Here is a 27,505-nt window from a genome sequence, read left to right as displayed (position 1 = left end):
ATGAGGTGTGAGGCTGTGGGGTGTCAGGTCCTCTAACCTGGGTGAGGGACATTGCCACCTGCCATAAGATAATAAATACAGCATGAAGCCAGAAAGGTTGAGAACATAGCTTACACCAGTTGTGCCTTCTATTCYTACTAGGTAGTATGGTTAAAGGGAGATGGGCACTTCTGGTGTAAATGCAGTACTATTCTCAAAAGTGTAATTTAGTTTTAGACCAATATCAAAATTGTGCTGCTTCTCATCTTTCCCTGTCCCTCCACGTAAAACAATTTAATTTATCGTTACTGCAGCAAGTCTAGCTGACAAGAAACAACTGGAGTATTAGCAATAACTTTAAACTACAGATTTGTTCACTACTGTCCCTAGAGACCTAAAATGCTCTTTCTTTGCCTCTTGAAATCCTATTAGTCTTACTTTCTCCCTAATTATGAGAGTGATCATGTTTCTGTTCCTCTCATTAAATCAYAAGTTCTTTTGATTTATCGGTTAATTTCCAGACTAGTTATTTCTTCTATAAAAACAAATCCTGCCRTTTCTAGTTTGAGTGATTATAGCAGACAAGSTTTTGACCTATATAAATAAAGTCAAATATTACTAAAGCTTTGCTTTCATGTAGTATTTCAAAGGTGAAAAGGAATGTCATGACTAACTAACTAAGGTGGATTTTGCATTTGCAGACTGAGATAAGTGTTCACCTAATAGATATTAAGATGCTTTTTGTGTAGTAATTCTGCTATTAAATAAATCTTGTCATTTTCTTTGTGTTGGTCTGTTACTAGGATCCATACTATAGGTTTAATGATGTGATGTACAGATGGATCTCACTGGATAACTGGACTTACAGTAGGACATTCAAAACTCCTTTTGACGTCAGGTATGCAATACAGATATGTCTAAAATAGTTCTGTGTCATCTTTCATGCAGAGCTATGAGTTAATCCATCAGCTCAAAATCTGCTTAATACTTTTKTATCTGATAAATTATGCAATAATATGCAGCTGCAAAGCTCTTGCTGCAGAACACTTCAATTGTTGCTTTTTCCTTTTTKAAAAAATTGATTGTTAAAAATTACTTATGAATTGCCAACTGAGAAAATATAATACTTATGCTAATTGAAAGCAATCCCATCTAATATTTGCTGGGTATGTGAAAGAACTGTGTTCGTGAACATGCTGGCTTGATCTACTTCAGGTGTCATCTTAATTTGACTATTTGATGATACAATGTAGCTACGTTGAGTCAAACATTTTTGCCGGTAGATGAGGCAACTGTTGGTATAATGGTGATACACATTTTTATATTATCTGTCTCCTGTGTGTTCTTAACTCTAGGAATTCTGACAGTTTTTTCACACATATGTTTTTTTCTGTAGGAAGTGGCAGAAAGTGAATTTGGTTTTTGAGGGAGTAGATACAGTGGCACAGATCCTGCTCAACAATGTCACTCTCGGGAGAACAGACAACATGTTCAACAGATATGTAAGTAATGTGTTTATTTCTGAAGGTGCTGCTGTTTTTTCTTCACAGCTCTTTCTTTTCTGAGCACTTTCAGTGCTTTCAAGTACCCATAAATGTAGGTGCTTCAATGCAGAAAGTGTTGACCTGAGAACTGCAGGTGTAATCAGATAAATGTTAGAAAGAGAAGTATTTACCATTTCACTAGCAGGGTCATATCTAGAGCTGAATGTGCCTTGTCCTAAATGAGAGGACCAATGCAAGAGGATCAATTCAGCTAATAATATGTCTTGTTTCTTGGGAATCTGTCCCAGCTCCAAGAAAACGTAAGCTTAAATCTGTTCTATTAGCTGTAAATCTGCTTACTAATTGGTATTAGAATGGTTTACATGTGAATAGTGCAATGAAAATGCACGTGTTCTAAAGCCCTTGTAAATGTTTTCATACTTTAGTCTTTTAAAGAGGGTGGTTTATTTTTGATATTGCACTTTTGGTAACATGGTCTTGCATTTTTGATTTTAGTTTATGTCAGCATGAGAGTATGCATTACAAAATGATCTTGAGAATGGCAGAAACATTCAAACTAATTTTATAGCTTTAAAAAATTWTTCTGGTATTAACATAAGGAGTAATCCTTGCTTTTATCTTAAAAGAATCAAAAAACCTGAAAAGTGAAAGGAAGAATGATAGTGGAATAACTGAATTGCAGATGAAATCTGGTGTCTCCATATTTCATCATTTACCATTCTGGCAGGTTTAGTTGCAGAGGCTCTGCACTGAGACATAAGAGCTAGATTCTGCCACCTGGGTCTGTGTGACCTAGGACAAAMTACTTAGTTTCTTTTTGACTTAGTTTTACCATCAGTGAAATAAGAAATTTCACAGAGCTTTTATGAAATTGTAATTATTTACTATTTGGAGAGTATCTAGAGGTTTGTCAGTAGCAGGCTSTGTAAAGTTAGGAAGTGGTATTATTTTGTCCATATTTCTGCAACTTCATTTTGTATCAGATTGAAACAATTCATGAAATGGCCTTCACTGTAAAACCAGAATTTACTGCATTAAATTGAGTTCGGGGTTACTGTGACCCACATTTCTGCYTTGTTCACCTGTTCCACAGGGCAACAACATCTGCAGGAAGGACTCTCTGAAGGCTCTGGTTTGGGGAATGTTAGTTACTTTATCATTTTCTTCTACAGACATAAGTGATGCTAGCTGAACTGCTCCCGAATTAGAAAAAAATGCCAAGACTTGGTWTGCCACAAATGAGCACTCTAAGGAATAAATGCATATTAGCCATTGGAATCATATTGTCTTGATAGCTCAGGATAATTTTGAAATGGAACATTTCTCCTTTTATTCAGTGACACTGATAGGGATTTTGTGACCCGGTGAGGGAGCCCCCAAATGCTTCATTTGATGCCTGCATAGAATGTGTGTCTGTACATTTGGGGGATGAGAATGCAGCTCATTTCATTTTGGGGAATGAAATACAGCTTTGCAATGTTCCTGGGCAAGGCAGCTCAGTGCCTGGTGGTAGATGAGCTGGCAGCACATGTGAGGTGGAGGCACTCCTGTATGGAGCAACTTTCAGAGTTGGGGTAAGGTGTCTTCCTGAAGATGCAGATGAGTTCTGTATGAGGAAGGAGGGTAAAGATTCTCATTCTGCCCTCGTCCTTCAAGCACTTCTGTGTGTAAGCAGTGTGCTGCAGCCTGCAACAAGGACTCGATGTGAGGAAAGTGGTTTGCCCAGAAACATCTCCTTGTATCTAGAACATTCCTGTGCATTTTCCTTTTTTCAGTTTAAGAGGTAGCTTTTCTTTTCCTTCAAAACTGGAGCACACTGAGACTGTRTTTCAAAAGCCTTTGAATAATATATGTATGGTATTAAAATTCCAATGTAATTGTGATTGTAAATCTCATATATAAATGTCAGCACTATAATGGTTTTGTTCTGTGTTTTGTCCTAGAGCTTTGATATTACCGGTGTGATCCAGGAGGTCAATTTTGTTGAAGTCCGTTTCTTGTCAGCCGTTTCATATGCAGCTGAGCAGAGCAGATGTCACAAAGCACACAGCATCCCCCCGGCGTGCCCTCCACCTGTGCAGAAAGGAGAGTGCCATGTTAATTTTATCAGAAAGGTAGGGGCAAGAATTATCTTCTCTGGCTTCAGGCTGGGAAACAGGAATGCACCACAAACTGTCCTTACAGTTGTGTTCTGAAATCTGCAATGTTGTTTTATAAGTAGGGCATATTTTTCATTGCAGCTTCCTTTTCCCATACCTCCTAGAAATCTGTAATCTTGTATGTTGACAATACAAGAGGCATAAGAAGGYCAGGCTTCGTATCTAAGTGATAAGGATGTTTAAAAGGCTATTTTCATCAAAGAGTCAGCAAGGAGACTTGTGTTTAGAGAGCAGGATAGCACTGGGAAATGTGTAATCATTACATTTTGATCCACTGGGTGGGTTTAGCGATGTATGCTGACAATAGAGTTCACTGTTGCAAATACCAGTGTGTATTGCCAAGGCTGTAAAAATCTCATCCAAGCAGCTTTGTGAGTGCTGYTGCTCATGTGCTGTGCTATTTATACTGGGCAGTTCTGCCATGTCCCAAGAAGTGTTATCTAACGGGGGACCTGTTCTCATCTTATTAGTGCTGTGCAGTGGGACCTGTAAGTACATATTCAGTGAAAACAACAATGTAATATAAATGAGTCAGAAACTTTAAGATATGGCTTCTTTGCTGTTAAAACTCAAGGCAAACTATCATCTGAATAGCATCTCATCTATTTCTGATAGCTTTGCAGCAGAAAGAGGCAATGTCAAGATGATAATATTTTCTAATTTCTCTCTTTGGGTGTTTTTGTCTATTTGTCTCCATTTACATGCCTTTCTTTTTAATTCTTTTCAAGCTTTCTAATAAAGCTTTTCTAGAGTCTCCTCAAAAATTGATTAGGATCATGTTAATTTAAATTTAAATTAATTGATTAGGATCATGTTAATTTAAATTTAAATTTCTTTTAAAATGAGTTAATGCAAGCATGGACTCCATGTTGTCCTGGAAAGATCCTTTGGGATTAAGATGCTGTCTTTATTTCTACTTGCTGCTACTTTTATTTTCTCTACATTTAAAAAWGTTTATGAATTCTTCTGAGTCCACTGTGTTTCTTAGAAATCAGTGTGGAAAGACTTGGAAGGAATAAGGCACTTACACAGCTGTAGTCTTATTTATAGAGCAAAAGTGGCCTGGAATGTTTTTATTTTTCACTGAACTATACCTCTAAATTTGTAAGAAAATACCCTAGTGCTTTTTCCTCAAATGGGTTGTTTGACTGCTTGGAAGCTTCTCCAGAAATTTCCAGAAACGTACTGAGTTCCAAGTATATGACAACAACAGCAACTATGTCACATTTAAAAGTAAACAAACATACTAGGACATTGCTAAAGTAAGCTGCCTCCTTCCCATCTGAAAGTAATGGAGAGCTGCTTACTCATTTCAGGTGCAGTATTAAGTGCAGTAAACTTATCTAAATCTGAGTAGGAATTCATGGCAGAACACAAACTAATGTATTCCAGTGATACAGGCATATTGTTCTTAGGGCATACTAAGAACRTTTTTCTGATAGCAGTCTCTGCAGTATTTTTAGTGAAACCTGTCAATCTGTCAGTGATTCATTTGTTTATTTTTTTATAAAGGGAAAATGAYTTTCAATCGGACTTGTTTTCTAAGAATACGTTATTCCTGGTTTTCTGTTTGAAGTAGGTGCAGTGTTAGCTTCCTGGAAGGCTCTTTTGCAATTTGATAGACAGGGAGGCTGACTGGCAAYGCAAGGGATAGGCCAGGCTTGTGCAATGTGGTTTGCCCAAATTAGTATGCCTCGGCTGTMGGTTATTAGTCTCTAAATTTAGAACTGTGTGTCACTGTACARGACTTTAGGAGATCTATTGTATTTGCTTTGGGGGCTGGGGCTGTGTGAAACTTGGAGGACAKCTGAATAGATGTTGTCAAGGGATTTGTTAAGCAGAGGTCTGACCAGGTTTGAAAACAGCTAAATGGAAATTAKTGTACGTACTTCTCTGCCTGACCAGCATTTTATAATTCTGACAGTTATTCTGATGTTAGTACCAGAACTAAGCTACTTCTCAACCATGTTTTTGTTCCCTTTGTTTTTGCATAAGAGAACCATAAAAAGGGGAGAATCAGTGAACATGACTGAACTACACAAACGCACCAGATGTATCCATTTCTTTCCATGTATTACTCCGTGGTGTTTAAACTAAAAATAGGTGATAAACTATTTAATATAAGATTTTTAATTTGATGCTGTTTTTCTAGAATACTGTAACATTTCTAACTGTCAGTTTTCTGCTTAGTTTGTTTTTAGGTGCACATTAAATACTGGCRTTACAAACTAAGATAATTCATAGCTGAGTAATCTCCTGGATTGTTTTTTTGATTTTTACTTTTGGGGCTTTGTTGGCATCTTTTTAAGTGACATGCTAAATGTTGTTTTGCTCTTTCAGTAATACAAAATTTCTCTGTACATGGATGTTTAACTCAAAATTTAATTTTTTTATAGAATACAGCTGGTAACAGCAGAGTTCTGGTCAAGAAATAAGAAAAAAATACTGTAGGCTCTTCTGGGTTTATGGAAAYGGGAAAAATTCTGTCAGAGCATATTATTTCCAGATAGCAAATGCCTTTTTTTTTCTGGCACAGCATCAATATCAGTGTTAAAAAATGGCAATTGTAATATAATCGTTCTGTTTTCCAGGAGCAGTGTTCATTTAGCTGGGATTGGGGCCCTTCTTTTCCCACTCAAGGAATCTGGAAAGATGTTAGGATTGAAGCCTATAACCTTTATCACCTGATTTACTTTTCTTTAACTCCTTTCTTTGGTAAGTCTCTTTTGTTGCTTCTTTTTATTGTTGTTTCACCTTTGGAATACAAACCATTTTATTAAGCCCTATTAACTGTCAGTTTAGGAAATTTCTGTGGAGGTTTTATGACTCTGTGTGTAGTTCTTTTCACAGCATACCTTTTTTGATATATTGAAACAGTATTTCAGTACAAACAAAAGCTATTAAAAGTGTTAGAATTCAGAACCTTTTGTTGCTTAAAATCTCTGAATAACTGCAGAAATAAATGTAATATTTATTACATTACAGATTAGCACCTGTTCTCTGGTTTTGAAAAATTTCTTTTATATTGGCATGTGTTKTCACTAAGACTTCCTGTAAAGATACCTCGCTTTTGTCTCACTTTTATTTAAAACAAAGGCAAAGCTGCTATGGGAATTTAGTTTTGTGTTGGAAAGACAAGTGCRCAGTGAGCAGAGTTTGAAGAGTGCTGAGTTTTCAGGACACAACATGAAGTCTGTGAGAGAAAAGCAGGCATGCTATGCAAGAATAATTGGTAAAGCTGCATTTGGAGAGGATAGTCTCCTGCATTCCTGCTACCTAACTCACCAAACCGGTTTTCTCTCCTGCAGTGGTCTCTGATTTTCCTCTCCTTTGTCCTGAAGAACATTACAGTTGAGCAAAAGCAGTTAATTTTCCCTTGAAACTTTCTGCAGATGGTGATATGCCCCATTGTAGACCACCCACATGCTTTTTTTCACTGCCTGTTGAGCCCTGTCTTCATTGGAGTAGAGGCTAGCACATGGGTCCTCTGCACTGGGGTGAATTTCAGCCCTTGGGAATGGATTGGTTGTGTATGAATAAAAGAGGAAGACATCACTCCAAGGCTGCTTTTAAAGCATCCTGAAAAAGCTGCAGGTCGTAGCTGGAATTAACAGGACTGGAATTGCCATGGAAAGCCCCAGCACAGACTGTGTGCATTCTAAAATTTAGTTACAGTAAAAATCTTTTCTGGTCCCTCCCACATTCCCACAACTCCACCTTCTGGTAGGTAAAGTCTTGCTTTCTAGATAAGTGGAGAGACCAAACCTCTTTCATTCAGCATAGAGTGGCTTAGAACCAGAGTGAGAGCTTATTATTAGTATTCAAACATGATAACATTTGAAAGAGTAAATAAACAACCTGAATTTAAGCTGCATATGTACTTTTATTGTTCATCAGATTTAGTGTCATAGCCTTTTGACCACTGAGTCTGTAAAAGATTCATTGTTSTTGGTTTCTGTGCCTAGACTCCACAGTTCATGCAGTTAAGAATGGGCTGGAATTTCCATATGCCTTTGTAGGGGAGGGAGAATGCATTGTAATGTCTGACCCTTGCAGGGTGGKTATTTTTTTAACCTTTTTCACATTTCAGAAAATTGGTCTTCACTGGGTAATGCTGGGTGTAATATAAACTTGGGAACTCAATCACTGATCTTCACTCTATGAAAGACAATGAAAATCACACCAGGGCTGAATGCAGTTCTTTGTTGTTTGGAGTGAGCTCTCTTTCTCTTGTGTAGGAAGGAGAGCTAGAGTGTATAAATGAAAAGAGAAAGTAAGTTATTGGTAGTTTGGGTATAGAAAATGTGTCTTAGTTCTAGTTTTCATTGTTTTCTGCTTTATTTGCTTTTGTTTATATGTTAATCTGTAATATATGAAGTATAGGATTAGCCAGGMTATGTTAGTAGCTAGGTAATACAATTGCTGAAGTTAGTGGGARATTTACACATAGATCTTGAGTACTCTTGACCCTGGCTCTCCTTATTCATTAAGTTCTGTAAAAGAGAGGACGCTCTGAGGGAACTTCAGAGAGATCTTGGGGAAGTCATTAACTTGTTTCCTCTACCACACACATTGGTGGGAGAAGGGACATAAAGATATGGCCTGTCAAGTCTAGACACAGTGGACCCAATTCATCCCCAGCACAGCTCCATTCATTTTGTCCAGTGACTCTGGGATGAATTCAGCTCATTTTCTGTTAATACTGTTTTTGTTTCATTGACAAAAGTGATTGTACTGGCTTGTGATTACAATCTTTCCCAAAGAGTACCATGTTCATATGAGTGCTGACTAAAAGCAAATACAGTGTCTATGGGAGTTGGTGGGAAAAAATTCCTTCCTAATGAAGTGACTGGTGTCAAGGTCTCTGACTTTTGTACAGAACTCTGAAAAGAAAGCCTGGATGGCTTTTGAATGGAAAAAAAAGAGTTAAGAAACAATTTGTATTACACTGTTCTCTTCCATTTGACRCATGTCAAATGCACTAAGTAAGCTGATTAACCATGTAGGTCTGGTTCAATCACAGCCTGAAACTTGTTAAATTTAATCTTAGGTATTTGAATTTTTTCTTTAATGAGAGATGATGTTAACTATTAGGTATAAAAAYATAATTCTTAAATTCCCATTTTTTTTATTCCTGTTCACCTAGAAAAGAGTGCTCAACAGTGGCATCTTGAAGTTGAGTCTGTTTTTGATGTAATCAGCTCCAAGCCAGTTGCAGGTCTTGTGACTGTGATCATTCCCAAATTACAAACACAGCAAACATTCAGTGTGAAGCTTCAACCTGGAGAAGGCAGCATTGTGCTGCTTGTAAACATCAACAAGGTAAGGAGGTGTGTGTGGAAACCTAGTTCAGCTGCAAAACATTTCCCCTGGTTTCCAATGTGGTCTTCTGCCTCCATGCCAGTTTTAGGCCTCCCTCTCATTCCTTAGTGTTTTCTGACTTTTAACAACAGTTCTGTACCCCGTACAGGGTGGGAGAACAGTTCTTCTCCTTCCTGAAATCTGATGTCCTTGGAGCTATGGAGCTCAGTGTCAAAAAAATGATCAAGCCTTAGAAGAACACATAATCACTGTCTGCTGTTAAATGAGTTATTTAGGCACATACTTTGGATACCCTGTGTCACTTCACTAGCAGCAGGAATCTCATGTGCTACTGTTTAGTGGACTGACTGGGACTAGAATATATTATAATATGCGTGCTTCTCCCAGGAAAGTGAGGAAACATTCCCGAAACCTTTCAGTAGATACTATTTCAGGTAAATAAAAGCAAAAGAAAATTTTGTGGAGTAACACTCCTTACATTCATTTGTAGTCCTTTGGATAGGCAAATTTCAGGAGGAATTTTTGACTGGTAGAAGGTGCTCAGAACTCAATTAAAAACTTGGGCTCAGGCCAGTGGGCAGAGTGGGAGCCCTGGCAGGTGCAGCAGGAGCTACAGCTGATGGAGCTCTCCATGTGAGCTTCACTSCTGCAGGACACACATTTGTGGGGTGATGTGCTGTGAGCAGAAATTTGGGGCTTCTGACAATACTGACAGTTAATAACATTTGAGGGTCTGCCTTCAAGCCTTTCTGCCTTTTACTGGCTCTGCTGATTTTCTGTATTGCTGTGGAAGTCTGCATTTGTTTTCCTAGTTTGACTGCATTGTRTTCTTGAGTTCACTTGGCAGTTGTTTGAGTGGAGAGAAAGCAAGCAGGGTGTTTATGTTCTAGTATGCACACTCTGTGACTTTTGTGCTTATGTGCTTTGTTTTATTTTGACACAGAAGCATAGAAACATCCAATTTTTGTTACAGTTGTCATCTGACGTGCAAGTTACATGAACGATTACCAATACCCAGTTTCATTTAAAACAACCATTAGTCTCTGCTTAGCCTTTTAATGGATTACATTAAGCAGGCAATGCAAGTGAAACTTCAGAAATTATTTTTGTTTATTTACTTGTCCCACCCCCATTCTCTCTCCCCACAAAGAGATTTGTTRGTGTAGTGCAATTGCAAGTTTGGGAAGAAGCACTTCTTCACAGCAGAGGCAGCAGTGTTTCATTATTCTTTGTTCACAAAAGGCTTTGCTACATGAATTCACATCAGCTGGTTTTGTGAGAAGCTCTGAAATGTGTTCTCATGTATTGACAAGGCTAACAGAGCCCTTACTTTATACCCAGACTTGTGTGGTATATATTAAATACTGAGACCTCACCAGAAATCTATTTCTAGTTGAGAGCTTATTGCAGATTGTGTTGTGGAGTCAGTAGGTGTTTGAGTGATGCATATCACTGAGATGTGTATCAGTCTTCCTGCAGTTGCCACGCAGAATGCTGTGTTGCCAACATGACAGCATTTTGCTTATCAGCGAGTGGTGAGCAGGGGGTGACATCATTGGTGGCCAATGAGACACTTCAGTCGTTGCAGCAGCTGTGAACACTCCCTTGTTGTTGAGGCTCACGCTGAGTCTGTGCTTSCGCTTGTATCCATGCAGCCAGGGATCAGCACTTCCTCACAAGCACTTATGATAATTCTGTCTCAGGGAAGCTGAAAGATATATTCATGGTTGTGTCCAAGTATAGCTACAGCCAAACATATTGTTGTGCTGCTCTCYGGCCTCAATTTGTGTGAAAAGATTGAGGCACTCCTTGCACAACTCGATTCAGTGCTGATCCCTCCATTGTTCGGTTGCKTGCATTATTGCTTTTTTTCCACAATTTTTGTGTTGTGCACTCAACTGGCAAATGCTGGCAACAGGATTGAGCAGCAGAAGGTAGGCTGCCAGAGTGAYGATATTCTGCCATCTTAGAGATTGTATTTTATGTTTGCAAAAATTATTGAGTATTAATAATGTTACTAGGAAACATAGAGAGAAAAAGCAAAAAAACACTGAAAGAATGAAAGAATTTGACTTACAARSTYRAMWTAAGTGAGGCAATTGGTATAGTTATGTATTACCAAARTCACAATTGAAAARTGTCACTGCTGTATATTGAATGTTKCARGGGATAGTTAAAAGGATCAGTGAGAAGAGGTTTATGATACAGAGCTCAGTGAACAACGGCTGCTCCTGACACAGATGATTGGAGTTTGGAGGAATAGTGTGTCAGTGTACCTGAGTTGAGGAGTGACAGCTAGATGTGCACATTCATGCCCAGGTGTGCTCATGGCCTGTTGTAGACACAAAACGAAGTGATAGTCTGGACTTTAGTGGAAGAAATCATACTTCTCTCTTTAAATGATTTTCACCTCAGAGCTGCAGCTGGGGAGATCYCAATTAGAGTATCTCAGCTGAAGCACAAAACCTCATTAACTTGTGGTAATTCACTCGRAGGTATCTGAGCCCCCAGGTGCATTTTGTACCTCTTTTTATACATGTTGCACTGACTTTCTCTCTTGTATGTTCAAGAGTTCTGAAGTGGAGSCTTGGTGGCCAAATGGACATGGAAAGCAAACTGGATACAACATGACAACAACTTTTGTCATGGAGGMAGGATACCAGATTGAGAAATTTTCAAAGGTGAGCCTTCCATTTTAATTACATCTGGCATTGTGCTGTTACTGTTAGGACATCTGCTCTGCATGACAGTTTAGAGCTCTGAAATATTTTGCTGGATTGTACTATGCACGTGAAAATGCTAATGAGAAATGAGTTTATGTTATGTCACAGTGTATGGTATGTGTGACATAAAATGGTACTACATTTTATGGTATTCTTAGCCTGTGTGGATGACTTTTATTTGGGCTGCAGGATGGCTTACAGTTAGCTGGGAACCTTAGAAGGTAAAGCATGTTTACTTCCTAAGTTTTCTAGCTTATGAAAAGAAAAAAAGCATTTCTAAACTTAAAATAYCATGCTCTTGATTTTGTATTATGCACTGAAAACCCCTTTTAGATTTCTATGGATTATGCAAAGGTTTATCACTGAGATTTTTCTTGATAATTCTCTTTGTAAAAAATTTATGGGATGGGTGCATTCYAAAAACCTAACAAAAGGTTTATTTATTAGAATGTGGTAGATGTGCTTCAGGCTTAAGAAGAGGTGACATCTTAGATATGACCATAAAAGTAATATTTGGGGATTTTTGCATAAGGGTTCCTCTAATGCATTGGCTGTTTAATTATTGGTTTGGTTTTATTAAGGAGCCTGGAAGAGATAATTTCCAATTGTCCATTAAAAACAAAAATCATAGAGATTAGACTGGGCTCCTTATGGCATCAACATGTGGAAACAACCACATAAAGGTATGCATTTATTCGATGTTTCTGGTGTGTATTGCTTCACTAAAAACTGCTCTGGTCACCAGGCATCTAAACTGCTATTTGCTGTAGCATTTGTTCATGTGAAAAAAAACCTATGAAAAAGCAGCAGCCTCTGGTGTTCTAGTTTTTATAGGACTAGCACGTAGTTTGATTATGAAGTCACAATAATAATTCTTCGCTATTATTAGTCGTCTAATTTTGAAACAATTAAAAACCCTCACCGAGTAAACACAGCATATTATGCTTGGAAACACTGGTTGTCAGAAATATGGCTATAAAGCCTGTCAAAAGGAAAATTCTGTTATTACTGTGTGAAAACTACACAATGATCAGAAAGCTAACCAGTTCCATTTGGGTGCTTGTGTCAGAATATTTCATAGAGCTCTGTGGCATATGATCATAGAGACTTCATGGCCTACAACAGAACCCTCTTATTTTTTTTTCTCCCTAAGGGGAAAGAGGGGAAAAAAAAAGCAAATGCACCACACAGTGGGCATTGTAAATTAACCAGCATATGAAGCCTTTAAAGCTTACAGWGTGGAGTCTGGTTGTCCTTCGTGTGTTTTGTGAATCTCTGTCTTAGATTCTGACAGACAAAACCACATGCACACCATCACCCTTCACCTGAGCTTATGAGTGGAAAAAGGTTCTGTATGCAGTTTTTTCATGCTGTAGCATAATTTTCTCTCATGTCACTAGGATTGAATAGCAACATTCATATAGCTTAATAAGAACTTTGAGTARTTAAGGAGATACAATCAGGGATTAATGCTCCTGAAAGTTGTTTTGTTGTCAGTTCTGTTGTGCTGACTGTATTCAGGAGGAATAGATTTCCTACTTCCACTCTTGTTGTTTTTTCCCCAGAGAAGTAGTGGTGAGACATTTCACAAGTGGTTTGTATCCATATGAGTATCTACTTAACTTTGGACAAGAGAAATCTGAAGTATGAGAGCTGTACATGAGAGAAAACACAGCTTGATTTTATGTCAGATTTATTTATGGCTATTCCTAGCTTGAACTACTTTCTGGATTCTGACATGTTAGAGTAGTCTTCAAAACATTAACTAATGCTTTGGGAATATTTCTGGGTGGCCTTCTAGTATATACTTGCAGGAGCTCTATAGAGCTCCAGCCAGCTGTGCTGGGAATCTCTTTGCCTGAGAGGAGTACTTATTCATTCCTGTTCAGAGYAGCAGAAAACCAAAGCAGAATAAAAGGCAGCATCCAGAATGGGATGTGGTTAGATTTTGGTTTGGTTTTCCATCTGAATATTTTGTTTTAGGGTTTGCTTCTCAGGAAAATGTGAAACAAASTCTTATCTCAGTGTGAAATTGGTTTTCTTGATGGAGGGTCCTGTTTGCTATTGGTAAATTGCTTTCCTTCTTGCCATCCCTACATTAAGGAATGTATTACCTCATTCATTGCCCCATGATGAGGCATTCATTTGCTTTCCAGTTTTATTTCCCCATATTTCTGTATGCTTGTTTCTCCAGCTCTATACTCAGGGTTTTTTGTTTCATAAGGCTATTTTCATACTTTCAAGATCTCGGCCTCTAGCTGTCTTTCCCTTCATCCCTTTACACACTCTTTTCCCCCCAAGCATTTTAGCATGACTTCCAGATGTCTTTCCTTCTGGCTTTGTAGTTTTCACACCACTTTCATGCTGTGTGCTAATTTGTTAGGTCGCTGGGTTATTCTGTGATCTTATTTCAGCTCTAGGCATCCTCATCCTTATTATTTTTCCTATTGCTAAATATGGGAATKCCAAATGTGATCCACAGGTCACTTAACTGTGTACAAAGCCTTTGTATGTGCCTTAAAAAGACAGGTATCTGTTTCATAATTATRCCCAGAACCRGCTGGTTGGTCTGTGGTGGCTAGARAACCTCCTTGTGCATGCTCCGAGACTGGGAGAAATGTTCAGCCCTCAGGCAGAGAGCTCTATCAGAGCTTTCAAGGTGGAAGAGGTCTTGGTAGCCAGAAAGGCACGTGGCCAAGCATGCCAGATGCTGGTTGTCTCCCATTGCCCTTCTTTTACCCCACAAGGCAGAAGGGAACTGTAGTAGGAATGGGAAGAKGTGCTGGTACTGGATGGCCCCAGGGGAACAATGGAGTTGCACTGAACCTTGAAGGCCTGGGAATGTGAGCTGAGGCTAAGGAGCTTTTCCTCTTGCTCCTGCTGTCAGGGTGGTCCTGCCTGAGATTTTCACCCTCTCAGATTGCCTTGGATTTGGCCAGTTGCATGAGTTCCACTTGAGCATGAATAAAGCAATATCATGTTACTTCTGTTAGTAGTACAAATACTCYATTACAAATGCACATTGAGACAGTCCCAACCTGCCTGATGACATCCATTAAGATGACATYRSAAATACTTTGGCAGCCTCAATTGCAAATCTCATTCCACTTTGTGTCATAAAGAAAGAGCCACAATGGAGACTGAGGAGTTCTTTTTCCAAGTAATTGAATTCACTGTAGGAAGCTCAGAACTTTTTCGCTAATGTAGTACTCATACTGTAGTTTTTCTTTTGTAGCCTTTGGGAGTTAGGGTCACTATGAAAGTTGTATGAAACATTGTTTGTTTTTTTAAAATTTAACATTTCATGTTAGAACAAGTCTGCAGAATTCTAGGAATGGTCACTGCCACGTTGCAGAGGTTTACATTGAGATCAATGATCTGCAACCTCCACTAAYGCATCTAGTTTGTTCCATGCATTGTCTCTATCCAGGCACCTGGTTAATAATTGTCCAGTTAACTTATAAGCAACAAAGAAGAAGCAAAAAGTGATTTTCTTTGTCTTCCCTAATACTAGAAATAGTTTTCTGTCTATATGTGATTTTTTGATAAGCTGAAAATTTAGAAAATGCAGTCCCATGGAGAGATTAGTCATTTCCCTTTTGAACTCCATCCATGTCTAGTGTGTGAAATAAAGAATTGCATTTTGTCTTAAAAGACAGGTGTATCATTTGTACTTAACTAAGTTAATTTTAGCCTGATTTACTGACAGATACTTGCCTCAAATGAAACTTGTGGCAGAGAGAGAACAGGGTGTACTCTGCAAGCTGACCTTTTGAAAAGGTAAAGCAAATAGTCATCTGAGGGAGGAGTGGTTYCTATCTTAGGAGTGGTCTAGAAAAAATTAGGTTCCTGCCCTCCTGACCCAAACCTGTTTTGGCTGAAATTTACKGTTAGCTTTCCTTCACTTTATTTAATTTTCCAGTTCTCTCCSTATGATAATGAGTAACAGGTACAAGAAAGAAAAGGTGTTTTCTTTCTGGATTAGACAAATTGAACTGAAACAAGGATGCAAATGAAGAAATTCCAAGCCTCCCTGAAGGAGCTGTTTTGTGTAAGAGAGTGGAGGTGTACAGGAGCTGACTGTCAGGTGGGGAAGGCACCTGTACAAACAAAGTGCTGTTACAGGGAACTAACTGCTCCCACATGGCTGTTTGTCAGTGCAACCAGGATACCCCTCAGAGCAGCATCATTGCTTGTAGTAAAGTCCCAGAAAAATGTCTGGAATGATTTCCTGAGAACTTGAATTCTACCTGCAACAGGAAGAAGGAATGTTTTCTAGTTTCAGCATCTACAGCTCACGAATAGCACACAGTGCCATATATTAGGCTAAAAGAGCAGCTGTAAAAGTTTGGCTTCTGCTTGAGATGTGCTTTTATTGTGAATGGTCTTTAATACTTTATACAGAATTAGTGGTTATTTAGCTGAACTAGTGTCTCTGAAACGTTATTGCTGATCATGCTGTTCCAACACAGCTGTGATGRCCAGAGGGCCCTTCACTTGCAAACTGGCATTTGTGTTTGCATGCCTGTTTTTTTTCTTTAAGTACTGCACCTATTAAAAAGGTATCATTTCAGAAYAGTAAAAGAAGATTTTGCTTGTACTACTTGAATCTGGTACCAGGCATTCAGGGACAAGGCTTGCAACTGAGCTGCTGCAATCTCCTGTGGGGAGAAAATTGCAGGTTAAATGGACGTGTCTCTGATCTGGTGCAGTCATTGTATTCCTCATTCTGGTCTTCAGCTGAACTGAATTCTGCAAAAACCAAACTGCATCTGTCTCTTCCTTACATTAGACACCTGTGTGCACATGCACAGTTTGCTCATGCTTTCTCTTGGTCTCTCTTAATATTTCTCTTGCTCCCTCTTAATATGACAGCAATTTTAAACAGCGAATGGGCTTATTGAAGGAATTCTTTCTAGTTCTGTTACAGTGTGTTTTAAGCAAGCAGGAATTTAGAGATGAGACCATGTCTTTTGACTCCTTGACAAATTCTAAGCTGTTATTGTTCAGTTCAATCCCTTTTGTAATGGTTTTCTTTATTTTGTTTTARTTCATTTTTTGTGAGCTTTAAGTTTCATGTCTTCACAGGTTTATTTTCGGACAGTAGAACTTGTTCAGGAGCCTATTCCTGGCTCACCAGGTCTGAGTTTCTACTTCAGAATCAATGGCCGACCCATTTTTATKAAGGGCTCAAACTGGATTCCAGCAGATTCTTTCCAGGACAGAGTGACCTATGACACGTAAGCCACATCTGATGTTCTCTGAGGATAAAGGATTATGTTTTCCTCCTCCTGATTTTCTCTACACCCTTTTTCAAAGGTTGACTTTAGTGGGTAAAACACCTTTCAAGGTAGGACACTAATTGTTTTGTGTTGAAGCCTTCAGAATTAGGGCTTCATTAACATGAACAGATTTGAATAATGTTCGAGGCATGTAGGTGCAATTATTGATGGGAAGGTGTCTGATTGCAGTTCACAGATTGCAGGCCTTTCAGGTATTTTTAGGGACAATCCTCAGGCTGTTTGTCCCAATTGCCTGGACACATCCATTGGAGTACCTGCACTTGGTCCATGTCCTAACCCATGTCACACAGGGTTACATAAGTGCACAGTGGACTCTCTTTCCTTTTACCAGTCTCACCTAGGCTACTGGGATTTTAATGGCACAGAGCACTGGAGATGCAGGTAGAAGGGGGCTATTCTGTATTTGGACTAAGCTTTGCTCTGAGTAACCAGGGAGCCAGGACAACAGGGCTTGCTGCAGTGTGCATTCATATGCAATTGAGAGGCTGTCAGTATGATTTAAGGRAAAATGACTGGAGCCTGAAACCCTTAAAATGAGATTCCAAGTCTCAGTCTTTCTCCTCAACCTCTCGCTCCCATTCTGGCTATTTGTTGTGGAACTCAAGAAGAGAATATATGTTTCTAATAGTGTTTAACAGAGATTTGAATACAAGTGATTGACATACAAAGCAAGTAATACCAGAGGAGAAAAGAACAATGTGATTAATAAAATACAGTATTTTTAAATCTGGTCCTGCCAATACTTCCATAAAAGCACTTACATGTGTCACTCATCTATTTCATGTTAACAGGACCAAGCAAATTTTTCTGCACAAAAAATTGCTTTTTGAGAGCTCTGTCCAGACATGCAGGTTTAGAAACCCAGAGTATTTTGATACTTTCTGTTAGAGTTCTGTCTTAGATTGCCTGCTAATGATTTAGGTTTAATTTTTGGTTATTGTGTGGGTGGTTTTTTTTTTTTTTTTTCTTGTTGTTGGGGATGCTCGTTTCTTTGTTTTTTGTATAAGCTTAGAAACTCTTAAGTGATACAACTTCAAAACTTTTATATCTCCTTTTTGTGTTTGACAGACTAAGGCTACTCTTGAAGTCTGCAGCAGATGCTAACATGAATGCCCTTCGGGTTTGGGGAGGAGGAGTATATGAACAAGATGAATTTTACGATATCTGTGATGAAATAGGAATAATGGTAACAGCAATAAACACAGAACACTTATTTAAAAACTGACAAGAAACTTGTAAATGAACAAAATAAGAGAATTAATACATAAGTTCTTACCATCTTTCCAAAAGACATTGTAGAATGTCAGTGCGAGAGGTCAGATCAACCTGATTTTTTGGTTGGTTGGCATTTTWAAATTTCTTTTTAATTTGAATAGTTTCTGATTACAAAGGCTGTCTGTTAAATCTGGAGGTGTTACTTTGGAGACTTTATAGTGAAAGGTAGCCATTAGGTAGAAGGTAGCCATGCTTTTCTCAATTGTGGAAATGGATTTTATTTCTTTKTGAAGTATTTTCTTCCTTTTAGCAGTAGCTGAAAAGGTTTGGATGTTTTTGGTTAAAACTTTTCATTTGGCCCAAAGTCAAACACGGAAGGCTTTATCCAAAGGGCATGAACAAGCTGTAATTGAATATAAATRTAGCTGTAAGGTGAACAGCTGCTGCAATCACTAATCCTAGATGATRCCTTTGATTATATGAGCTTGGAGGCACATATTAATAAGTTTTGATGAAGCCGTGACTAGATGAATGAAGGCCAAGTTGCATCTGGTATTAAAAATCCCAAGAAGTATGTTTGGTCTTAGTCTAAACTGTAAAAAACAGGGAAACAGGATTCATACCTTACTGTCTTCAGATGTGTGTGGTTGCAGAAAAAAAAAAAGTTACATCTATTTTAGACATCTGAATGAGTGTCCTGATTTTCAAGGCTTCTGTGCAGTTACAGTTTTTAAATTTTTGACACCAGGCACCTGAAGTAGGCCACTTAGATCTGTGCCTGTACATTGCTCAGTGCAAGATTTAGATCCTATTTAACAGCCAAAATAGCAAGTAAATGCGGAAAATCAGACCCTTATTCCAGAGGGGGCAGTGGTGGWGTTTTTCAGTTTTGTTTCTTCTCATGGTCTTTCAAAGGCTTAAAAGTGCATTGGAGTCAGACTGTGCTTAAGAAACCAGTGATAGCTCATGGAGGGAAATAGTGAGATAAAGTTTCTTTCAATAGAGAGTTTTGACTCCACACAGTCACTAAAGGATTATGAGTGTTTCTGCAGCAATARCTTTGCTTTTTTTGTACAGTGATTTTAACAATTATTAATGGCTCCATTAGCTCCCACTGTCCTATTCTCTATCTTTAGTTTCCTTAGGAAATATATGTTGAAAAGAGCCATGGAAAAGCATATTCTCACTGCAGTGAAAATGCAATTGTGTCTGTCTCTAAGTAGCACAGTGTTCAGAAAAGTGGAGTCTCTTAMAGACTCCTTTAGGTTAACATGCTCCTTCTAGAAGTCTTTTCATTAACATTTGAGGTAGACTAAAGGGGCTTCAAAGTTACAGCAATTTAGAAACAGGTAAACAAAAAATCTTACCCATCTCATTGGGCTTCTCTTCCCCTTCTTTGTAATTCTTCTTCAAGGTACAAATGGAATTTACTGTTGTTGAATTGAAAGTTTTGCTGTTCTCTACTRGTAGTATCTACTTGATCTTTTTTTGAAGAGAAAGATTGTGTTTTTAGATGATCTAGTTTGTTTCTGCCCTTCTTACTGTGTAAGATTTGCTGGTTTTAAGATCATTTTGTATGGAGGTATTCTCTTAACAAGTRCACTTTAACATCTGTTAAGTGTGCTCAATACCACATCAGAAGAATTATTTTCTCTTCTCATTAAGTAATGGGGATTTGGCGTTACACCTGCAAAATTGTAAATAAATTTAAAATTGTTCTGTTTGGTTGCCAATTGCCCCATGTTCATATTTCTAATTATTCCACTGAAAGTCACAGAACTTCATCTACTGTGCAGTATTCCTCCACTCCTCAATGTAGGCTGTTAGGATCTGATTCCTAAGGGTAAATATTTTGTCCTTGTATCTCTGATATCAAGGATAATCACAGTGGAGTAATCACATACTAAAACCCTTGGTGAATATAATTTGTTTTCTGTCTGAACAAAGGGTTATRCATTCCAATAGCCATAATTTTTCAAGTATGTAAAATAATTTGCTGACRGATTTTTTTAATCTTGCCTTCTTTTTCTTGTAGATTTGGCAGGATTTTATGTTTGCATGTGCACTATATCCAACTGACCAGAATTATTTAGAATCCGTAAGAGCAGAAGTTTCTCATCAGGTATTTTGTCCATGTGTCAAAGCTCTTTTTCCTATTATCTATTTTTGATTAACTGACTGTATAAAAAATAGGCAAGTGTTTTTGGGAAGTGTTTGCTAATGTTGGGAAGTGTTTGCTAATGTACCTTTATGTAACATACATAAAATGTAAAATTTTTGCTAAATTATCTTTAACTCCTCTGACTACTTGCAGGAGTAATTGGTCAAACAGACTGCATGGAATTTACCCTTCACACATGGCTGATAGATGTGGATGGTACATAGGTTCATAAGGCAGATATATGTCAGCATATTAGAAGCTTGCCCTTCTTAAATTGTAGATTACAAAACTTTGAGCCTTGTGGCAWGCTGAAGGAGTAGTGAACCATGTGGCAAAAAATGGGAATTGTACACTTAACATACATAATATACATGTGGGCTTGTAATTCAAGTAGTAATAAAGCTATATTAAAAAAAAATTAATTTTTAAGATAAATAATTTYGCTTGACTTCTGAAGCTGTGAATTATTTTTCAGGTACGACGTTTAAAATCTCATCCATCAATTATTCTGTGGAGTGGTAACAATGAAAATGAAGCAGCAATTGCAACCAACTGGTTCTCCATACCTCCTGCTGACATAGGAGTCTATGTCCAAGATTACATTACACTTTATGTGAAGAACATACGTGAAATAGTTCTTAGTGTAAGTGATCTCAAGAAACTGTAGGGGAGTATGGCTCTGCAAAGGTTGTAATGTTGRAGCAAGTTGGGATTTCCTTTTTTCTTTTAATCCTTTTGAGGCATGAAAAAGAGCATGCTGAGAAATGGCCCTTGCMAACTCTTCTAAACAACTCTCTAAACTCAAGAGTTATTCTCAAAGTTAAAAAAAAAAATTAAAATTGCTTGTCTTTAACATTTTGTGATGTGTAAATGAAGACCTGAAAGTGTAGTGGATCTTGTTACTTTTTTCCTTCCTGTTTTCATTATGTCCACAAGTGCCCTCACTTACAGTGGAGGAAAATCAACTTGCCCATTAATTAATTAATCTAGATGATCAGGTTTCCTTTAGCCTGGTTTTGTTGAAGAATACTGCAAAAAACATTTAACAGCCCTCAGGTCTTTTAATAGCAGTTGAATAAATCTATAAAGATGTTGTTTCTTAAGTATGTGACTAAATTTTTTTGTTCTAAGCAGATAAAGCAAAAGTGAGGCTAAACACTGAGCTCATGCTGTGTAATCATTGTATTGATTGTTTTTGAAAAAACAAAATGTTGGTATTGTACAGTATATGAAGGCAAAATATTTTTATATAAAATTTAAACTGTGAGTATGAAGTTTGCAAGCACTTGGAATCCTTGATGAAGTGTACTGTGATTTGGCGCTACCCATTTTGCATGGCTTTTGTAGTTTTATTTCTTCTCTTAGGAGGTTCTAAATTTCTGTACTGAGCTGTTTTCAAAGGTATGCTGTGGTATTTTTGTGATCAGCTACATGAGTTGGATGGCCAGCATGTGTGCAACAAAGTGAGGTGTTCTGGCTTGATACTGTGCTTCAGTTACAGTTCACCGGTGCAGCATTGCCACCCAAGATGGACCCACTTTTATTTTAAATCCATAGAATTTTGATTTAATTTAATTTAAATCCATAGAATTTTCAGTACAAAAATGAACTATATAGGGAAATAACTTCAGGTCCTGTGTGATACAAGTCAGCTGAGGAAAACTGTARTTACTAGTAGTACTGGACTGGATAACTTGAAATGACTTCTAACTTTGAACTAATGACTTCAGGGAATTCAGGATATCCTGTAGTAAATTGTTTTAGTTAATTATTAATTACCCATGGCAAAAAAAAAAAAAAAAGAAAAAAGAAGATGGGGAAACAGGACTATTTCATAAAATGAAGCATATCTGAGTGCACTGTGATGGAGCCAATTTGCTGTGACTTGTGTCTGGTAGCTAACTTGGGCCTCTATCTTGCTACAAGTAGGGTGTTAAATGAATTATACCTGCAAAAGGATTTCTTCAGTACTTGGTAGGGTAGTGTTAAAAGATTTAGTATTCTAAGTCTACTGAGGCTATAAATAAAGGCATCTYTGGACAATCTGAAATGTAACCCTTCTTGTAGTTTCATCTATCTTAGCAYGCAGAGCCAGCTAAAATGACAATAATCTATAATGATACCATACAAGCATTAAAAGCATAACACCTTGGATTTGTTAGGACTAAATTTAGGTGACTGTTTAATAAGAAAGGAGRAAATCATGGTCTTTCCTGCAAAAACACTACAAAAGTAATAATTTTCCATRAAGAAGTCACAGTACTCAAATATTAATGTTCTTTGAGTATGTATTTCATGAGACACACTTTAAATAGCCTTCATTAAGAATTTAGAGGCATATAAAGATAGAAAATCTCTTGATGTCAGGAGAGAATCCCTCAGAACAGCAGAGCAAGCAGAATCATGCCCAGCTGTCCTCCAAGAACATAAGTAAGAAGCTAATTAAGCAAGTAAAGATGATGAATATTAGGACATAAAARGGAATGCTTCCTAGGTGGTGACTCAGAAATTTGGAAAAGTCATGTTATTCCCGTCCCCCACTCCAGTTTTTACAAAAATGGTCTATATATTTATGTATTCAGATGATAAAAGCCAGTCACTTTGTAAGGGGGTTTTATTTTTGTCTTGTTTTGCTTTTTTAAATCCCAGGAAGATAGGAGTCGTCCTTTTGTTGCATCCAGTCCCACCAATGGCTTGGAGTCAGTTAAAGAAGGTTGGCTTTCCCAGAATCCTTATGACACCCATTATGGTGACACACACTTTTATGACTACAACAATGACTGCTGGAACTGGACAATGTATCCTAAAACTCGATTTGCTTCSGAATATGGATTTCAATCCTGGCCATCCTTCAGTACAATTGAAAAGGTAAGGCTGGGCTTGTACACCTTACTGTCCCCTTTGATCTCATTTTGTGAGTCTCTTCCCAACAAACTTGTGCATCCAAGCTGTAGTAATATGTTGTTAGGTGTGGTTTGGTACAAGGGATAGAGGTGTGGGCTGGTGTGGAGAGAGGGGATGAAACTATTGTTTCCCTCCTCAGTGTTCACTATACTTACCTGGATATTGCAAGAGGAACCTGCTTTGGATGAGAGACTCTTATGAAACTGTTATTTCTGCTAGTAATTCTCTTTAGTGTATAGCTCAGTTATGATTGGTAAAATTCATAAAAATTGAATTTTAAAATCCGGCACAATTCAGCTCTTGCATGTTTCTTCTCTTTGTCGAATACATGTCCCTAGACATCACAAAAGTAAACAGATTTATCAATCTCTTTCATTTAAATAATTTGATTCTTAATGTATTGCATATAAGAGCATTTGGTTTTGTTTCCTGTTAAATTTAGATACTATATGTTCTATCTTATTTATCAAATAGGAGCAGAGACATATCATGCTGTTTGTCCATTTGWCCAGGGAGAGATGTTGATATTACATGCATGCAACCAAAAGATGTTCAGAATGTTCCTTTCAATTTGCTGGGCAAAGCATATTATCTCAGGCAYAATCAGAACATTCATCCATATTAATAACAATAAAAATTATTAAATCCAGCCTAGAAAGGAACAACTTTAAATAAGAAGTTTCTTCAGAGAGTGTAATTACAATGAAAGCTTGGCAATAACTTAATGAGTTACGTTGTGTTGTTGTCTTTAGTTGAAATAAACTGGATTATTATAATTTGTTATCAGAGGCAGGTTTTGAAAATATATATACATATAACTAGAATTTCTAGCCCAACTAATTTATTTAACTTTTCCACCTAAATGTGTTTGACTAGAGTGCATTTTTACACAGTAATCTAKGGTGTTTCTGATTTACTATGGATGTCAGCAAAACTCTGAGATCCCTTGGCCAAMCCAAATGTTAGACAAATAAGCTAAATGTCACTGAGCCAAAGTTGCTCTTCTGGGTTCAACAGCAATGTCTRTTTTCATTTATTTGTGTACAAGGAGTGTAAGCAAAGGGTGTTAATCCTTGCATGACTACATGAAATATCTACTATAAAAATATACTACGAATTTTAAGATTTTGGATGATGTCAGTAGGATGTAGTGGATATTATTTCCTCAATATCCTGACAGTCATTAAATTAAGGTGCATTTTACCTTTTCATCAGATACTTTACTTTCATGTTTTTTAAAAGGTTTCTTCYCCTGAGGACTGGTCCTACAAAAGCAATTTTTCTCTCCATCGGCAACACCATGAAGGTGGCAATTTTCAGATGCTTGAAGAGGTTGGTCGTCATTTCAAGCTTCCCCAGAGCCCAGATCCTGTAAAGAAGTTCAAAGATATGATTTACCTCACTCAGGTAACAGTCGTGTCTTCCATAGAAGTAGCTGTCAGTACTTGTTCCATTAAATTCTGTCATCCTTTGGAATTGGACCTGGCCCCTTATTCCATCCCTGATTCCATCATACAGAGAGTTTCCATACTGAAGYATTGGAGAGTTCTGTTTCATTTGGAACTAGCTTTTCTCTCTTTTATTGTAGAGAGACTCCAATTTTCATGAAATTGGCTCAACTGGGAGAAAGCCTGTCAGTATGTGCTACCTTGGTCCCTCTCCCCAGCWGGGCTCATGTAGCTGGTGGAGAATGCAGGGATGTGCTGGGTTTCCATGGTACAAGATTATTCTCAGTGCTGCAAGTTTCTCCCTGTTCCAGGGTGGGTCTGTTTTGCTTTCAGGTGGCCCTGTAGGCTCACTGCTTTGATTTGTGCCACATGGAACACACAAGCTTTTGAAAACAAGATTTATTTTTCCAAAGAATGCAGTTCTATATTAATCAGATTAGTAGCAGCTTTTATTTTCTTATGGACTCTACTATTGATTAAAAAACGGTTGATTAAGACTAAAAATTTATATTTTAGCAAATACATTTTTGGGGTGTTTTTTAGATCAGAAGGGTATATTTTGCTCTTCATCCACAGTAGTTCTGCCTCATGCTTGTTTCTTTATTTGTGATTTCTGTACAGCTTTTAAAAGATGCTAAGTAACTTTTTAATGCTATTAGGCAAATTGAAAGTGGTGTTAATTTTTTGTGTTTCAAGAATTTCAGAAACACTCTTGATGGAAATAACTGCACACTCACTAAGTTTTTAGTGTTTGAGAGCTGCTGTCAGCAAGTTTTATGTAAAAGCAAAATAGCTTGAGAATTTTTGGCACTCTTGACAGGAGGACAAGGATAGATGATGCTGTGAAATTGAAAACGAGTAAAACTTGCACAGTGAGGTTCTGTAAAACTTGCACAGTGATGCTGTGAAATTGAAAACGGGTAAAACTTGCACATTACAAACTCAAAAAGCTGTGAGAATTTCTGTAAGGCTGGATGTCAGGGCCTTATTAACAGGTTAAACTATTTAATACCAAAATAAGAATAGCAAAAAGGATAAAGAGAGCACACTTGCTTTAATGGTCGACTAGAAGTAATATCTTTAGTTTTTGAGCTGTTCTGAAGACTTTTAACTTTATTTTAAGAATTTCTTTATATTTCCCCAGCCTAATAATAAACTGTGTGAAGAACATAGCAGTCTGTTTAGCATCCACTGAGAACTTGGCCAATGAAAAATTTTGAAAAAGTTTTTTTTAGATGAGGCAGAGAAAGAGAAAAGGAATGGGAGTGCAGCTGAAAAAGGGCTGGTCTTCTGATGCACAGTTTTGACTGTATAGTGAGAATGTGTGTTGTAGGTTCAGAGTGTAGGGGTTTAGGCACCAAGGTAGTGTACAGTGAAGSTAATGCACCTTAACATCATTTTGCAACTCTGTAGGGGGTTATCTAAATTAACATAAAAATTACTTTAAATTTCATCTTATTTTCCACATTTTCCATTTGCCTTTCAAAGACCRTTGTCACTGTATGGGAGGCAGGACGTAGCCCTTTGTGAGTTTCTTGGAGGACACTGCTTGCAAAGCTGTTGGGAGCTGCTAGGAGTAGATCTCTGTCCAGCAGAGAGGAGCTGCTGGAAGCAGCTAGGAGTAGATCTGGAGCTGCTAGGAGTAGATCTCCTTCCAGCAGAGAGCCACTGCCCTGCAGGTGGATATTCCTCAGAGCTCAAGTTTAAAGTTCTGTGCTGTTACTGTCAAGTCTGTGTCGTCTATCAATAGATTCACAATGTCTTTTGAAAAAAAAGTAAAATCCAATGTACCAAAACTATTTTTTTTATCTCTTTGTTGACCAAGGTGATGCAGGCTCAATGTATAAAGACAGAAACTGAATTCTATCGTTTTAGTCAAAGTGAAATAATCAAGGGAGAAGGACACACAATGGGAGCTCTGTACTGGCAACTCAATGACATTTGGCAGGCTCCTTCATGGGCCTCCTTGGGTAAGTTCTGTGACAGTCTGGTAAAAMGCACTACCACATGATGTTTTCCTCATCTGGAAGTATCAGAGTAAGGAATATGGTTATGCTCTGTGTCTTGAACAGCTTTACAAACTTTGAACATATTTCTGTCCATCCTTTAGAAATGCTTTCCAGGATGGGATTTACAGTGTAAAGGCTGAACATCTAGATTTCTTCTGTAGTCAGTTGGTGGCAAGATGGTTATCTCCAAATGTGGTTGATTCATTGTGTCCTTARCTGTCTCAGAACTGGATGAATTATCTTCTCCATGATGAATTTGATTTTCATACAACTTCATAAGAGATCTCTCACCCAGCATAGCTTCTGAGAAGTTCTTTGTAGATAAGTGGCTGAGATTTGATGTCTAACTTGGTGTCAGATGAGGTGAATCACTCATTGTGACTGAATTATTCTGCTAATGTGCTATTTACACATATGGTATCGCCTTATATATCTTTTTTCCTCTTAGAACACAAAAATAATCAGACATATAAAGAGGTAAGTCACATAAGCAGCAAGAAGTCAGGGATGAATGAAGAATGTGTGGCATGAGGGAAGTGGCTGTGTTTCACGTTCCAAACATTTTCTCTAGAAGTAATTTTGAAATGGAGAAGCTGTCCTATGGCAGCTGTATAGGACTTGGGTAAATTCTCTTTTAATTTTAGTTATTTCTCACATATTCTGCTTTTGAAAATCTTTATTTAAGCATTTCATTTGTGAAAAGATACGAGCAAGCAAGAAAAAGCTAAGAGTGTGAAGCTCTTGATCTGTCCTTAGAACAAAATGCCATTTGGCATG

The 27,505-nt window shown here is 37.7% G+C and overlaps 1 protein-coding gene across 7 annotated transcripts in view; it reads left to right on the top strand.

The window, feature by feature from the left end:
- The window catches only part of MANBA (mannosidase beta), a 53,568-nt gene that overhangs the window by 8,138 nt on the left and 17,925 nt on the right, over positions 1-27,505 (top strand). For all 7 annotated transcript variants that reach the window (XM_057384131.1, XM_057384133.1, XM_057384126.1 and 4 more), the window contains exons 2-14: positions 783-877; positions 1,376-1,481; positions 3,428-3,598; positions 6,235-6,358; positions 8,790-8,965; positions 11,536-11,646; positions 16,777-16,928; positions 18,060-18,177; positions 20,242-20,328; positions 20,843-21,010; positions 23,017-23,235; positions 24,514-24,678; positions 26,545-26,689. In XM_057384131.1, the coding sequence (XP_057240114.1) occupies positions 783-877; positions 1,376-1,481; positions 3,428-3,598; positions 6,235-6,358; positions 8,790-8,965; positions 11,536-11,646; positions 16,777-16,928; positions 18,060-18,177; positions 20,242-20,328; positions 20,843-21,010; positions 23,017-23,235; positions 24,514-24,678; positions 26,545-26,689 (1,837 nt within the window). The remainder of the gene's footprint in view (positions 1-782; positions 878-1,375; positions 1,482-3,427; positions 3,599-6,234; positions 6,359-8,789; positions 8,966-11,535; positions 11,647-16,776; positions 16,929-18,059; positions 18,178-20,241; positions 20,329-20,842; positions 21,011-23,016; positions 23,236-24,513; positions 24,679-26,544; positions 26,690-27,505) is intronic.

This window comes from Malurus melanocephalus, unplaced genomic scaffold (genome assembly GCF_030028575.1).
Source record: "Malurus melanocephalus ecotype Western Australia unplaced genomic scaffold, MMel_1.1 scaffold_688, whole genome shotgun sequence".
Taxonomy (NCBI): Eukaryota; Metazoa; Chordata; class Aves; order Passeriformes; family Maluridae; genus Malurus; species Malurus melanocephalus.
This window is presented reverse-complemented; position numbering and strand designations above follow the sequence as displayed.